General features: G+C 38.9%; 1 protein-coding gene across 2 annotated transcripts in view; it reads left to right on the plus strand.

Moving 5' to 3' along the window:
* Positions 1–16568, plus strand: part of ralgapa2 (Ral GTPase activating protein catalytic subunit alpha 2) — a 125167-nt gene that overhangs the window by 66002 nt on the left and 42597 nt on the right. For both annotated transcript variants that reach the window (XM_036593302.1, XM_036593303.1), the window contains 9 exons: positions 2149–2257; positions 2899–3009; positions 3135–3203; positions 4396–4533; positions 8001–8184; positions 9716–10517; positions 11708–11779; positions 13433–13556; positions 13687–13842. In XM_036593302.1, the coding sequence (XP_036449195.1) occupies positions 2149–2257; positions 2899–3009; positions 3135–3203; positions 4396–4533; positions 8001–8184; positions 9716–10517; positions 11708–11779; positions 13433–13556; positions 13687–13842 (1765 nt within the window). The remainder of the gene's footprint in view (positions 1–2148; positions 2258–2898; positions 3010–3134; positions 3204–4395; positions 4534–8000; positions 8185–9715; positions 10518–11707; positions 11780–13432; positions 13557–13686; positions 13843–16568) is intronic.

Raw genomic sequence — 16568 nt, forward strand, 5'->3', positions numbered from 1 at the left:
TTGCTGCAGACATATTTCTGATAGCATGTGCTTGTCTGTGATGACTTTTTTTGACTGCTTGATAAAAATACTCCATCTCACAGGACATCTGCTGCTCTTGATTTTTTTTTTTTCTTTGTCTCAAGTTCACCACATGCCGAAGTATATTTCATTCATTAATTTATTCATTTATTAATACATTTATTTATTTATTTAATCCCCAAAAGTTTTTTTTTAACAGTTTTACCAATAACCAACTCAAGTGTTTAATTATTAACTCCTAATGCAATGATATTTTTTCTTGATAATTAACCAATTATTTATTAATTATTGAATTAATTGATGTAACACACCTGATTCAGTTAATCAAGCATCTAGAAGCATTTAATGTGAGCATCAGGTGAATGGAGTTGTAATAAAACTCAGATTAATTATCAGGAGAGAAAACAAGTAAGCGTTTATTTGTAGAGCATGTTTAAAATCAAAGTAAAGCAAAACTTGTAAAACATGCAAAACATACGTGCTATCAGTTTTTTTTTTTTTATCAACACGAATAACAATATGCATATAATCCCAGACATCCACAAAGTTCAAAATCTGATAATCAAATAAAGTTTTTAATTTGCTTTAAAAGCAGGAGGGGGCGAACCTAATATCCTATGGTAGACTGTAGAATCTGGATTCTGCAAGTGCAAAAGCCAGGTCACCTTCGATTTTTGGCTGAGCCCATTGAGGGCCAAGACCAATTGATCTGAGGACCTCAGACTGGAAAAAGAGTATTTGTATTGTAACTCTGTGATATAAAAAGGCACACCTTTAATTAAAATGTAGTATTGTGTAGCATAGTAAGATAGTAAAATGTGCAGTACTGCTCCTGACATTCAAAGCCTTCTGTTTTATTTCTTTCTGATGTCTCTTGAAGAAAAACAGATGATGTTAACAAATGAAATTTGTGGCTTATTTACTTGTTTAAGCACAATTTGTTATGTATTTATTTCTTTGCTGTTTTCCTAAGTTAATCAAAAACAAATGAACTGCATGTTAACATTTTCAGAGGCTTTATTTACTTCTTTTCACTTCAAAAATCAACAAAATATGTTATTTGGCTAGGGATTTTCAAATCTTGCATGTATGGTGCACATTACTGTTCAAAAGTTTTAGGCCATCTGAGAAAATAATATACAAAGGCATTTATCAGGCCAGTAAGCATCTCAATAAAAGCTTATGTTAGAGTTAATAAATGAAAATGGGATTAGTCAGCTTAATTAGTTAGTTTTTGAATCTCTCTTTGTTTCTAACAAAGAGATTAATAGCAAAAAAAAAAAGTTAATGTTTATTTGTATTTTTGTCTATTAACAAACAACAAACTACGCACACAGTTGAGATGTAAACGTCTAATCGAAGTAACGTAACAAAATGTAAGTGATATTTAGCTTGGACAGCTGCTGTTGTAAAAAGTAAAAAATAAAACTCAAGTATTATGAACTGGAAGTTTTAATAACCTCAATCGGAAAAGCTTAGAAAATTGTGACCACTACCTCCACCTGCTGTATAGCAGGGTCATCACTGCTCCTCAGTTTCAGTTTTCGTTTCCCAAGGCCAAGCACACATGGCCGGCTTTCCCTGTTAGCCAGGGTGTTTTGCCTAAAAAACAGACATATTGCCATCTTCTACACTTGGTCATCTCATTAGTCATCGCTGCAATATTTGGCAAATTTGCATCAACATTAACACATTTTTTGCAGTAGAAATAAATGTATGCTGCTATGCTACCTGTCGAAGTTGCTCAAAACAAAAACATTCAATAGAATGGCTAACAGTACTAATGGAAGTTTAAAAGAGAAATGGAGCTATCCTAAAATTAGAACAACATTGCATTTTATTATACTGCAATTGTCATATGTCTTACAATGTTTTAACAGTACATTTATTCTAATAGTGCATAGGTTTTTACAGAATAAAAGTGTTACTGCCAAAGATAAATAATTTTAAACAATTTTCTTAGAAAATAATGAAGTTATTTGTGTGTTGCCATGTTTTATATTTATATATATATATATATATAGTTGATACTGAGTAGTTCCAAAATCAAAGGATCAAAGGGTTGTGATAAGTGTTGTGATAAGCCTACCGATGTACTCAGTGTACTGAGCCTTGTCTGTGCTGTAGGTGTGTTGCTATCTGCAGTCTGGGACTCTGGGTGTGTGAGGAGCTTGGGCAGGAGAAGATTCATCATCAAGTGAAAGATGCCATCAATGTACTGGGTGTCACATTAAAGGTGATTGTATTATCTGTATGTTATTCCACTGTGATCCTTCATGTCTTAGCCATCTCTACATCATCTGGGATCTCTTCGTGTTCATGTGTGCACATACGTGTTTACCCATGATCAGGGACATACCTGGAAGGTACAATAGAACACTCTGCTGTTCCTCTCTCTCTGTTTTGTGGGCTATGAAACGAGCAAGGGTATGGTGGAATCATTTCTAAGCCACTTACTCTCAGATGATGTATCCCAATTTGTGCTCTTTGTACACGCTGCCCTCTCCCCTCAGAAATGGACTGGTAATCTCTTTGCTGTACAACTTGACATGGAGCAGAACCTAAAACCTCAGAGAGGGTGTTTTTGTCTTTGGCTATTTCTCCTCAGTTTTACTGTCTTTCAGAGGCATTCAGGAAAAAAAAACATAATTTCCACTGTGGTGCTTCAAATTCCAAATAACGAAAGCACAACTTGCAGAAATTGTGGGTATAGCAATGGTCAGAATTCATTAAACTGCAGACCATGCAGTCTGTTAGATGAACTACTGTTTTTTCTATTGTGATTTATATTATCCAGTGATAATATAGCTGAAAAATGTTAAAAATATGTTCAGAAACATCCTTTTTCACTATGATTCATTTTTGCTTTTCCTTCAGTTTGGGAATAAGGCAGTGGCCCATGTTGCCTGTGACATCTTTCAGCTGCTAATCTGTCACTGGCAGCACTTGCAGAAACTGGAGCACGCCCTCCCTAAAAGAATAATTGAGGTAGGTGCATTTGGGTCTTTTTTTTTTTTGACAGAAAAAAATGTGCACATAATTTACCTCTTTCGCTAAGGTGCATTGACTGAGGATGAATAGTGCTCGAGCTTTTTGTTTTCTTCTCTTTGTAGATTTTTGTAGCAACCATTGCATTTCTTCTACCCAGTGCTGAGCACTCTACGTTGGAGGGAGATAAAAAGGTGAGTACAGAAACTTTCAGAAGACACTTATTGACCTGGGTCCAAAACGTCCTATCTTTAGTCCAAAGTTGAGATCCATAAGCTTCAGGCCAGATTTTTTTTACAAATTCATATTACATAAGCAGATCTTACCTTAATTTAGGACTTGTGTCTTATCTTACAACATCTTATCTCAAGTTAGGAGATATGACAAAAACTACTACATAGTAGTCTTTAATCAATTGTTTCGTCTATTAACAAACAACAAACTGTACGCACACAGTTGAGATGTAAACGTCTAATCGAAGTAACGTAACAAAATGTAAGTGATATTTAGCTTGGACAGCTGCTGTTGTAAAAAGTAAAAAATAAAACTCAAGTATTATGAACTGGAAGTTTTAACAACCTCAATTCGGAAAAGCTTAGAAAATTGTGACCACTACCTCCACCTGCTGTATAGCAGGGTCATCACTGCTCCTCAGTTTCAGTTTTCGTTTCCCAAGGCCAAGCACACATGGCCGGCTTTCCCTGTTAGCCAGGGTGTTTTGCCTAAAAAACAGACATATTGCCATCTTCTACACTTGGTCATCTCATTAGTCATCGCTGCAATATTTGGCAAATTTGCATCAACATTAACACATTTTTTGCAATAGAAATAAATGTATGCTGCTATGCTACCTGTCGAAGTTACTCAAAACAAAAACATTCAATAGAATGGCTAACGGTACTAATGGAAGTTTAAAAGAGAAATGGAGCTATCCTAAAATTAGAACAACATTGCATTTTATTATACTGCAATTGTCATATGTCTTGCAATATTTTAACAGTACGTTGATGAACCCTTCATTAAATGATGATTAAAGATGAGCTTTCATTATTTTTTATCAAAATTATTTAGGATTTGTAATCATATGAATCCCTTGGTTCATCCAAACATCCATAAAAACTCATCTGGGACATCTGTGGTTAATAATATATGTGATTTATTGGTGGGCTCATTTGGGTATTTCAACTGCCTGTGAGATCAATATTGCAAAACCCAACATTACGATAGTGATTAGCAACCAGTATTTTGTGCAGCTATACTGTGAACTCAGAAATCTTTCAGACATGACATTCTGTCCAACCAGCTTGTCTTCTACTATTTATCCCCTTAAAATTGGGAAACTGTGTGGATTAACTAAGGATTCTTTTCTCCCCATTTGTGCTTTAGTTAATGGTGTCCCTGCTGCTGTGCCTGCTTGACTGGTGCATGGCTGTCCCTCTGTCCATCTTACTGGAGCCCATCACCATGACTGTGCTGGATGAGCCAGTCTCTCAGAAAGCTCCTCTGTTGGACTACATTTACAGGGTGAGTAGCTTGCACTTTCCCTGAAGCAAAGGTCACTACATCCATACAGCAACTCTGTCAAAATTTGACTGCTTTCCTTTACATTTAAAATTACTTATCTCAGCATATTTTGAAGGTATTGTATATTCTTCAGTGCTTCCAGACAAAGGCTCATAGTATTGCAAATCCACTCATCAGCCCTCAGAAGATGGCTGATTTTTAGTCATCAAACACTGATGAGGGGCAGGTCAGGGCACAGAGTGAATGAGATATTAGTCCCTTGCTGTTGAGCAGATGCGGTCGGCCACAGACCTTTGTGCAGATGTCATGCTCAGAGGGGGAAAAATGGCCAAATTATTTAAATGCCCTATTGTTCAATTGATAAGCCTGCCAATGAATGCTGAACTTGAGAATTCAACTCATCATCATATGAGAGAAACTGCACCTGGTGCAAAGACAAAAAGGAGAGAATAAATGTCATTATTTTTCCTCTTCACTCTTATGATTGTTAATCATTTTTAGCTAGTCATTATATGCACAGTGGGCTTACTTTATTTTCCCATTTATCAGTGCTCGTCACTGTGTAGCCTAATGCAAGCACATAACTCATGCCTTAATCTGCTGTTTACTGTCAGAGCAACGTAGAAAAGCACAGTTATTCTGGACAAACAGTAGAGCTGAGTTTATCTTTGTTCTGTGCAAAAATTGGCAAGGGCAGAACACCATGATGGTTCTTAATGATGTCTGTTGAGATTTGAGGCAGAACAAGATCTGCTGAGATTTTTGATCTGTGTAATTCACTATGCTAAAGAATTTATCAAACCATAATTTAGGATTTTTGTGCTTTAATTTCTAACGTAGCTTTGGGTATAGCTTTAGATTTTGTCTTCTTCAAAAGATCAATGAATGAATTCAGTGTGTATCAGCCTCCAAATGGCTCCATTTGTGTGCTTTCCCCTTTACTTGTCCATGAGACTGTTGCTATGCAAGGGAACTACTTAGTCACCAAGCAAACAGTCAGAGGAGCCACTTAGGAGCTGTGTAGAGCAGCTGCCTTGTTCTTTTTTTTTTTCTTTATCCTAAACATTTAGTTTTTCACTTTTGATTCTGAAAAGAATCAGTGGTGCAGCATTTTACCACTCTAATTGCCTCTGCACAGTCATTATGCTGCAGTGAGACATGGTTTGGTGGGTGTATCTAACATTGTCTAACTTAGTGTTTCTTCGTTATAGCTTTTATATCGTAGTCCACATCATGGATTTATGGGAGTCCATCTGTATTGTTATATTAAGAGAAATAATCTTTATCTCCAGGTGATACTGTAATTATGTAATGAGATAGTAACATAACTTCTATTAGATAGTAAAGCAGTAAAGAGTTTTTTGTAATCTAGATTTAGGTACAATCTGATTACGTTTATTTTGCTTCTGGCATTATTGTTTGTGTGTGCTGTATTTGAAAACGAGCCAAGTGATAAAGTCTTAATTAAATCAAACAGAGCGCCCCTGTTCAGGAACTGTGATAAACTGTGCTGGACCGTGTCTTATCTTGTCCAGCCAACAGAGACATGACCATCTGTGTAAGCAAATCCATACACTGGCATACTGCATAAGAAATAGATTATTAGTCTGAAAAAAGGAAAAAAAAAAAACACTCATTCTTCAGTCTTCTGGCTTAACACAATAAATAATGTCTTGCCTCCATATGGTCTGCTGTTGGGCTCAGCTAGACTAATCCATGTGTGGCAACATTTGCACTTGTTAGTCAGTGCCAGTTCCCACCTGTTATCTGTATCTCGCCTTTAATAGCCCCCAACCTGGGAATGTGAAGGCAAGCACTGCGACATATGAAGCTGGATTAAGCACCATAGCCTTTCAAATTTCCTTTCACACCACTTGTGCCACTTGGAACCGAATGCACACAGTACTGAACACTCTTGGAGGAGAGCGCTAACTGCCCAAGTCTGGATACAGTCAAAGACCACCCTTTAATATATTCCATTTCCGGTCAAAACAGTAGTTAAGTACAAGTTGTTCATTTTTCAGTGCAAGGAAAAAAGAAAACTTTACACTCATCGAACACTTTCTTAGGAACACTTGTACACCAACTCATTCATGCAGTTATCTAATCAGCCAAATGTGTGGCAGCAGGGCAGTGCATATGATCATGAGGATGGGCAGGCAGCTTCAGGTAATGTTCACATCAACCATTAGAATGGGGATAAAATGTGATTTTGACTGCAGCATGATTGTTGGTTCCAGGTTTGAATATTTCTAGAACTGCTCCAGGGATTTTCACAGACAGCGGTCTCTAAAATTCGCGCAGAATGGTGCAATAAAGAAAAAAACATCCAGTGAGCAGCTTTTCTACAGACAGAAATGCTTCGTGGATGAGAGGTCGGTGGAGAATAGCCAGACTGGTTTGAGCTGACAGAAAGGCTACAGTAACTCAGATAACCACTCTGTACAGTTGTGATGTGCAGAAAAGCATCTCAGAATGCATAACACATCAAACCTTGAAGCAGTTTGACTACAACAGCAAAAATCACGTCAGGTTCCACTTTTGTCAGCCAGGAACAGAGAACTGAACCTGCAGTGGGCACAGGCTCACCAAAACTGGACATCTGAAGATTGGAAAAATGTAGCCTGGTCTGATTAAACCTCAACTTCTGCTAAGGCATGTAAATGAAAGGGTCAGCATTTGGCCCCAACAGCATGGACCCAACCTACCTTACGTCAACAGTCTAGGCTTGTGGAGGTGGTGTAATGGTGCAGGGATCGTTTTCTTGGTACACTGTGGCCCTGTTAATTTCAAGCAGTCATTTTTGTAATGCCACAGCCTGTTCGAATGTTGTTGCTGACCATATGCATCCCATCATGGCCACAATTTGTCCATCTTCTAATGCCTACTTCCAGCATAATAGTGCACCATGTCACAGGGCAGAAGTCATCTCAAACTGGTTTAGTCACCAGATCTGAATCCAGTAGAACACCTTTAGGATGTGGTAGAACAGAAGAATTCACAGCATGGGGGTTCAGTAGTGCACATGGCATGGGTGACTTGCACATCTGTACACATCATTGCATTCTGGTTTTCATTTTGCACAGCGTCCCAACTTCTTTCTAAACAGGAATGTACTTAATGGCCATTTTGATTGCAAATTAAATGAATGAAGAGTGGTCTCTGACTTTTGCACAGAACTATGTGTGGTCTGATTCGTATAATTGGCTCTGAAGAGCAATTCTTTCCACCCAGAGAGGCCATGGTCAGTGTTACTGTCTTGGACGGATGGCTGTGATATTGATGAGAGTCAGAGTGATAAGCTTCAATCATCAAACGTGCCACTGAGGTGTCACTACACTATACTAAATCTTTTAATTACTATGTGTGTTTTACCAGTTGTAACATTCAGGTGCTGAAATTTTAAAAATAACCAGCTGTTATCTAGTCCTAGAATGTTACATGGGTGTTCTTTCCTATTTGTTTAGGTGCTTCACTGTTGTGTATCAGGCTCCAACCTCCACACACAGCAAAGCCACTACCTCCTCAGCCTGGCAGATCTGTCTACGGACTACGACCCTTTCCTGATGTTAGGCCAAGTCAGGAGTTCTGAGCCACCTCCCATGCACAACGCCACTGGAGACTTTGGCAGTCTTCTCACTGTGGCTGAGGGTAAGCTTATTTTTATTTTTATTTACATTTTCCTCTGATTCAGGTTTAACTTTATAAATGAGCAATGCAGCAGTATTGTCACGTGCTAGGAAAAATAAATTCTATGCAAATACAAAAAATGTAAATAGTTCAAACACTACAAGACAAATCTATCTCTGTAAACAAATTGCCTTGTGACGTACAAAATGTGCATAAGTTCTGTAATGGCATATATAAAGCCAGCAATGAATTTGGCTTTTAGATTTTGCCTGCTGAAAAAATAAATCACCCCAAAACACATGGATTCAGGCACTACCGCCATGCCTACTGCCTTTACTATCTTTAGCCCATGTCCCTTTTTAGAATTAACTGATTTAGTAAAACTCACAAATAACATTGAGCATTACCTTTAGGTAATAAACTATGTTCCTTCTAATTTTGTGACAGCAAGTATTGTGTGTATTTTTCTTTTTTTTTTGTATGTAATTACATATTAAAGTGTGTATTTCTACAACATGAGCTAATGTTTAAAAGAAGTAGTGTATATTATAGTTTGTGTGTAAAGAATGTAAATAGACTATACAACTGGTTTTCCTCCCCATATAGCTGTGGCATTTTCTCTTCCCTATGAATTTGAAGTTCTTTCAAAAATATTAGAGAAATGCAGCACAGTCTCAAATGAAACGTTTAAAAAGCCGTGCATTAGTCCCCCTCATCCACTCAGAGAGCCCATTTATACCAATTATTTAAGAAATGATTTTTTTTTTTTTCTTTCCTTATTTGACCTTGCCACATCCATTAGGTAACATTTTTGGACATTTCACCCCCCTCTGTACTCAGCATGTCATCATAGTGGTTCTTTTAGGGTTCCTTTTTTCCTATAGACATGTCTTTTATGATTGTACTTGTATATCTTTAGAGACGAGGAAAAAAACACTGGCTTTTGCCGTGCTAAAATCTTTGCCCATTGATATACCCTTTATACCTCTACACACAAAACAAACCCTTGCCAAAAAGCAACTTAAGAGTAATGCTCCTGTACTCAACCTCATTATTGATTAGTTCACTTCAAAGACCTGTGCATCCCTAATGCAGCACAGCAGTTTTCCCAAAGAGCTTTTTTTACTTTGATGGAGATGATGGTATTGATGGCACTGTCACCATGCGAACATCTCCTTTTTCTCATCTTGATATCCGCTAATCACAACAGTAGACTTCTCTTTTTCAGCTGCCCTTAGCATTTACATAGCTCTGAGTTCTATTCGCTCACTGTGAAAGGTGCGATGCTCATTAAGCAGCTTTTTGAAGAAGAAAAAAATGACTCATTATGAAAACTGAATGGATCAGTTCTCTTTGATTTGAAGATGCCAAAAAAACTAGATGGAAAACCAACTCTGTTTGTAAATACTACTTAACAATAATATTGTGATTTGGATTGCTGAAGGAGAACCTAGTAAGCCAGTTGAGAGAATATTAGTTCATCTAAATTTTGACTTTTGAAATTTTTATTTATTTTCTAAGAAACTCATGTAAATATGTCTTCCTCTTGCAGAGAAGAAGCGAAGGAACATGGAGTTGATTCCTCTGACTGCTAGGATGATAATGATGCATCTTGTGAACCATTTGGGTCACCACCCTCTTAGTGGGGGCCCTGCCCTTCTGCATAGCCTGGTGAATGAAAACCACGATAACCCTTATGTGGAATCATCTGAACTTTCCTCTGAGGTCTTCAAGAGTCCCAATCTGCAGCTATTTGTCTTCAACGACAGCACCCTCGTGTCTTACCTGCAAATCCCTTCCGACGGCTCCTCCACAAACCCCAGTGAACATTCCTCCGAGGTCCGAGTTATTGTGCGGGACATCTCTGGGAAGTATTCATGGGACGGTAGCGTTCTTTGTAAGACTTTAGAAGGAATGAGCCTGCATTGTAGCAGTGGTGGAGACGAGGCTTCCCACTGCCACACTGACCATTCCTCTGCTGCCTCCAAGCCAAGCTCATCTTACACCAGCAGATGCTCCTCTGAGGTGGAGGTGGAGGACAGTGTTGATGTGCTTGACCAGCTGCTGGAGGACCTGGGCATCAGCAGCCCAGAGTGCCTGCCACAGCCTCAGCAGAGACTTACTCAGCCAGCGCCACCACCCATGGGCATGAACCATGAAACAGAGGGGGCCATCATGGAGGCCATTCACAGACAGGCGAAGCAGGAGGAGGAGGAAGTGCTCTGGAGACGGAGTGAAGACCCCAGTGTCAAAGCAGCCAGTCAGAGACAGCCCTCTCAGCAGGAGCCCAAGGCACCCTTCTACTTCTGCCGTCTGCTGCTCAATGAGCTTGGCATGAACTCGTGGGACCGCAGGTATATGTTTGTGGGTGTGACGTGTGATCATAATCATTCAAGCATTAATTTCCAGAGGACTGGCTATACTATAATATTTCGATACACCCCCCCCAAACACGCGCACACACACACGCGCACTTACAGGGAATTTTCCTCATTGTGAACGAATGGCATGCTTTGTGTCGTTGGTTACATCATTTCTTTTGATTGAGCGGTTTACTTTTTAGCCACGTGTGATTTAATCCTTTAAGCTAATAATAGCATGATAGTGGCTATTTCTGCTGTTTAATCTGTTCTTTTTCATTTCTCAGGGCTGCTGTTGTGCTTATTTTGATATTTAAAGAAATTGATTTTACAAAGCTGATAATTTATTGATATTTATTGTTATAAACTACCTTTTTGAAGAAGAAAACACTTAAATATGAATGTTACACATCAGTCTCGCTTGATTGTTACTCTGATTAAACAAAACAACAAGTTCTTACCAATCCAAACTGCACTTGAAATGAGCTCACACACAGAAAAAAAACAGTGCATCTCTTGGTAAAACAAGGTTTATTCAACTTTATGCAGTGATAGAAACACAGTACCACAGAGAAACCTCTGGTTCTATGTGCTGAGCTTGATTAAATGATGAGGGATACTCTTCTGGTGGCAGATTTAAAGAAGCAGATTGTAAACAATACATATGTATTTTCAAACATAACACCATCCAGCACTGTTGCAGTATTGTCATATTTTGATCGTTACTCACTTTCCTGTTGGAATAAGTGTACACCACTTTAGTTGACCAGTTCATTGACCAGTTTGCCCTTTGTTGCATTTGTGATGCACATCAGAGGCGGAGTTTAGTGAATCCATGGTATTTCTCAGTTGTGTAGCATCAGTGTGGTGATGGCTCCAAATATTTCCATTCAGGTCCTCATGCTCTCTTTAATAAAAAGAGTAAGCCATTGGTATATTTGGTATATCTGCTGATGAGAGACTTGGCCTTGTCGCTATAGATACCAGAAATGTTCTTTGGTAGTTTCAGTGCATTTGTAAATCTTACGATCTGTGGTATTATCTTCACTAACAAAATAATCAACAGCCTTGAAAGAACATGGGGATAATATAGATCAATGGATTAATACAATATGTAGAATAGTTCCTGTAAGGCTTTCAACCGATGGTACTCTTTTGACTAATTTTTGTTAATTGCACTGTAGAAAAAGCTTTCATCTCCTGAAGAAGAACTCAAAGCTTTTGAGAGAACTCAAGAATTTGGATTCAAGGCAGTGGTAAGTTTCAGATGCCCCTCATGCTTCTCTTTAAGTGCAGCAGTGGGATTTTAATAGCATGTGTGCTTTTATCTCTAATTACCAGCGCGCTGTGAAATCAGACGACCTACATATTCATGTACAGTTGCATTGAAAAATGGAAAATCGTGTGTAGAGATATTGAAACAGTGAAATGAAACTACCATATTAATCTTCTGGTACAACTAAAATCTCTTGTAAAGCAATGACTTTTGTCATATACTATTGCACCATGCTGATTACTCAAAACCATAATTATAGCAGGCATTTGGGGAACAAAATCACCTAATACAATACCCAATGTGACTGCGGAGAGCAGGCTAAATCCTTTAAGAGCACTATTAGTGAGACATGTCTTAAGACCACTCTCAGCTACTCCTCTCTTTCAACCCCCCACTAGTCTAATCCTGCCCATCTCTGGCAGAACACAGCTCGGCACTCCTCAGCCCACAGCGATCAATAGGCACTCAGAGTGGCTAATTACAGGGGCTTATTAAAGAATACCCCCAGGATCGGCCCACAGTTTCCCCCTGTGCACATACCTGCCCTACTCATAGCAACCGCTGTCTGAGCATGCCAAACATCACAGTGCAAGGGCATGGTGCTTCCGTAGCAACATTGCTCAAAGACTTTCAACAAAGCATGGAAACAGCAGAATACACAGATACATCCCAATAAAGATGATATATTTTCATTTTTAGCTTCAGTCTTAGTATCAGAAAATATATTGCCATTCAGTTCACCTTCTTTATTCTTACACCTTCTTTATAAGTTACATTACTCTTCATTGTACTGTGCTTTACTTTTTTATTATGGTTTTGTGTAGTTGTTTCCTGTTCTTTGTATTGTGTGTGTCTGTGCGTGTGTGTGTGTGTGTGTGTGTGTTTGTTTTTTTTTATCTGTTTGTGCATTTCTTAAGCAGTAACTGTCTAAATCATGGCATTTATATTTGTGCCTTTTTTTCCATAATACATAGTTGTACTGCTAGTCTGGGCTGAAACACTACTTCAGCGCGAGCGGGCAACTGCTGTACGCTAAATAGGCAGATATATCATCAGTGTCGCACAAAAACCTTTTCACTTTTTTGCATCATTTTGAAACTCCAGTTACTCTTTACATTTAAAGGCTCCAAAATTACTTGGGGGGGAAAAAATGTACATTTTTTTTTTACATTACAAGTAAACAGTGTTTTTTCTTTTCATTTTGTAGATTTGAGATTTTGTCCTGACAGTGATGGTGTGTAATAGAGTGGGGTTTTTTTTTAACATCACAGAAGCAGTGAATGGCACTTCTGATGCTTGCAACAGTAGTTTTATATTTGTTGTTGACTTTTCTTTGGAAATAATTATGTTCATCTTATAATAGCATGAGAAAAACATTCTGTATTTTAGCACAATTAGCTAGAATTTTCCAGAGGAATGCACGTCCTTTGCTGTAACTTTTACTTTGTTATAAAATAAAAATGTAAAGTTACTGTTAAAGTAAAGTTATTTGCTGTTCTCTGTTAAAAAAAAATAGTAGTTATAAAACAGAGATGTGCATTACAAATCTCTTTGTATTTGCTTTGGGTAACTTTGTTTGCAAAATTGCTTAGTGATATAAAACTGTTCTGATGTCTGTGCCCATGTATTCCAGTCGGGAGACCCACAAGATTGCTGTTTTCTATATTGGCGAGGGCCAGGAGGACAAATGCTCCATATTGTCAAATACTGAGGGCAGCCAGGCATATGAGGACTTTGTCTCTGGGCTTGGATGGGAGGTACAAAGCCACTCTCACTTGGTCTCTCACACATGCATAATCTCACACACACAAAATGGCAGTGCTGTGACAGTGTTTCCAGCTCTTGAATTTGTCTAAAAGCACTGTACTTTCTGTTTCTTACTCTCAGGTGGACTTGGCTACTCACTGCGGATTCATGGGTGGTTTGCAAAGGAATGGCAGCACGGGAACCACAGCACCATACTACTCTACCTCGACCGTGGAGGTCATCTTTCATGTGTCCACTCGTATGCCCTCCGACTCTGATGACTCCATCACTAAAAAGGTGCTTTACATAACGTTTTAATTGTTATTATTAAATTGTTTAGTTTGTCATTAAAAGGTTTATGCCTGTATTGCAGTAAGTTTAAGTACCAGTCTGCGAGACACATGTGGCATATTCGTATAGGCTGTCATATATTTACAGTTTATCCTTAAGTCTGGCCTGCTAATTATTTTTTCCCCTTCTCTATAGCTAAATAATTATATCCATTGGGTAGATTTGCTTTACCTACCAGACACTGCGACTAGACACGTAATGTGAGCTATATAAAATCAGCTTAGGATAATGCTTACATTGTTAAATGAAAAAACAGAGCACTGTATGCATGAGAAACCATTTAAAAGAAAACCTGACCCAGCATTAATGCTGCACATTGTATAGTTGTAATTTAGCTATAACTAACTTAGCTGTTCTTCTAATTTTAACTGATACTTAAATCTGCCTTCATCCATGTATTCATGGGTAGATACAGCATGTCAGAATAAATGAATGTAATTATTAAACAAATCCACTAAGAACGCAGACTTAACCTTCACTCGCGTTAACTTCACTCGCATTTAGCAGGAATACTGATGGTATCGAAACTGAAAGTCCCATGTCATTCTTCTATTAAATGTAAGTTTATTATAGGTATTATACGCTATATATTTATACTACTTTAACTAGCAGTAATATGTATTGTTAGGAGTAGTAGAGTGGTTGTTGTGGTTTGCGGTGACATAAGAATTGCTAATTTAAAAAATAATGAGACACTTTTTTTTTCCCTGCCTTTTTTGATCTGGTCCCTTTTGGAGAAGATCACCTGGCTAGTGGCCCCCAGATAATTTGAGTTTGAGACAGGGAGCTGCCCTGAAAGTACTGAGTTAGAGAATATTAGAGAATTTCATATTGTTGCTGTCATATCAAAACTACGTATTGAGTTATTTAGAATAAAACCTTATTAATTACATACATTACATTAATGTACAATTGTAGAGTCGTCTATGAAGTTACCATTTCATTTTTCTGGTACACCAACATTTCCATGCAATTTTAGAGGGTACCTGTTTAGGCCCACTGGTTTTGAGCTGGTATGCTCGACTGATAGTGGATCAGTATGACAAAGCATGTGACGGACATGTGTGAGGCGTGACTGTGTGATTGTGCTGTTGATTACTGGGCTCTGTCTGGCTGCTGCTAGCTGAAGAACTGTAGAAGCAGAAGAGAGCAGTAGGCATGTCCTGCCTCAGTAATGGTTCTGACTCTCTTGACTCCTGCATGTGCTGTGACCTGGGCCCCGATCAGCCCATTAACTCACTCTGCCAGGGCCAGGGGCCTGCCGGATGCCAGCGGGGCCCCGCTATCGAATTCCGCCCATGCCGGCGGGGTAGCGATCGACAGGCGTTAGCGCGTTAACACTGGCAAAATGAGCCGCTGGGCTCCTACTTTGCGAACGCGGCCCAATCTGATCATGCGCTCTCCCGCAGAGAGGAAATTCATCAGGAGGATCACGCTGAACTTGCTCACCGTTAGCGCTCGCATTAGTCAGTCTCAGCCACTTTCGATTTTTTTTTCTTCCCCTGCCCTGCACATGTGCCGGAGGTGTGGCCCAGCAGTGTGGAGGTGCGTGTGTGAGCCCATGGTGGAAGGGTGTGTGCCGTGAGCTGTGTTCGATTCATTTGGGCTGGGGGCCCCGTAATTGCTTTGCTCCTTCTCTGGTAGTAACCGTGCAGCGGCCGCCTGTAGAGGGAGGGGTGAAAGGGCCGCTTTATCAGCCATAGCCAGGCAGGAAGTTACCCCTTTAATTTACAAATGCAACTTTTCAGCTAGGGAGAGGGGGAAAAGGGAAGGGAAGGAGAAAGGAAAAAGAGAGGAATTCCTGAATTCAATTGAGTGCTGGGGGGCAGAGCAGCTGGCTGTGCTAGTAATGCAGTTATTTGAGGGGCTCGACCATTCAAGGCCTTAGTGTCAGGAGGCAGCCGGTCAGCCTGACATGTAGACACACACACACACACACACACACACACATACACCCACCCTCTGTCTCTCAAGCACTCGGTATGTATGCACTAGGAGAGCTCAGTGGAGGCTACTGTTTTTATAAGGCACCCTATTGTTGTGAGCTGGAGACTTACATATTTTATAATATATATGTTCTTATATATGCAGTGAACAGGTTCCAATAGAACATACTGTTAGGCTTTATTTATTAATTTATTTATTTATGATGCGTTGTTCTCATATTCCCAGTGCAAAGTCATATGTAAATTTTCACAGCAGTTGGACAGACATTTCTTGAGATTTTTCACCCTGAAAACCGATGCTTCATCCAGAAAGATGAAGATTACTTTCTGCGTACATGTTGCAAAATTTACACATATATTGTTTTGTAACAACAATAATTTTAGCCAGCCTAAAGAACAACCTCCACATGGCAGGTTGACAGCTAAGCCTCTTGAATTGAACAATGAGACAAGTTTGTTTTTCCCCACATGCAATGATACTAATTAATCAACAGTTGTGTAATACGGATAAAATATATGTAGGTTTTGTTTTGCTGATATTTGCTCCTCTACTTTGTGGTCAGAAATAAATTTGCCAGAGTTGACACACTCTTCACTATTTATTTTTATTTTGATAAATACATTTTTATGTATTTAGGTTGGAAAGTTAGTTTGGTTTAAATAACATTGAATCATATTAAATTAATTGTCTTTTCATAGTTTTTACCAGACCTCCATTTGTTACAG

Source organism: Colossoma macropomum, unplaced genomic scaffold (genome assembly GCF_904425465.1).
Source record: "Colossoma macropomum unplaced genomic scaffold, Colossoma_macropomum, whole genome shotgun sequence".
NCBI lineage: Eukaryota > Metazoa > Chordata > Actinopteri > Characiformes > Serrasalmidae > Colossoma > Colossoma macropomum.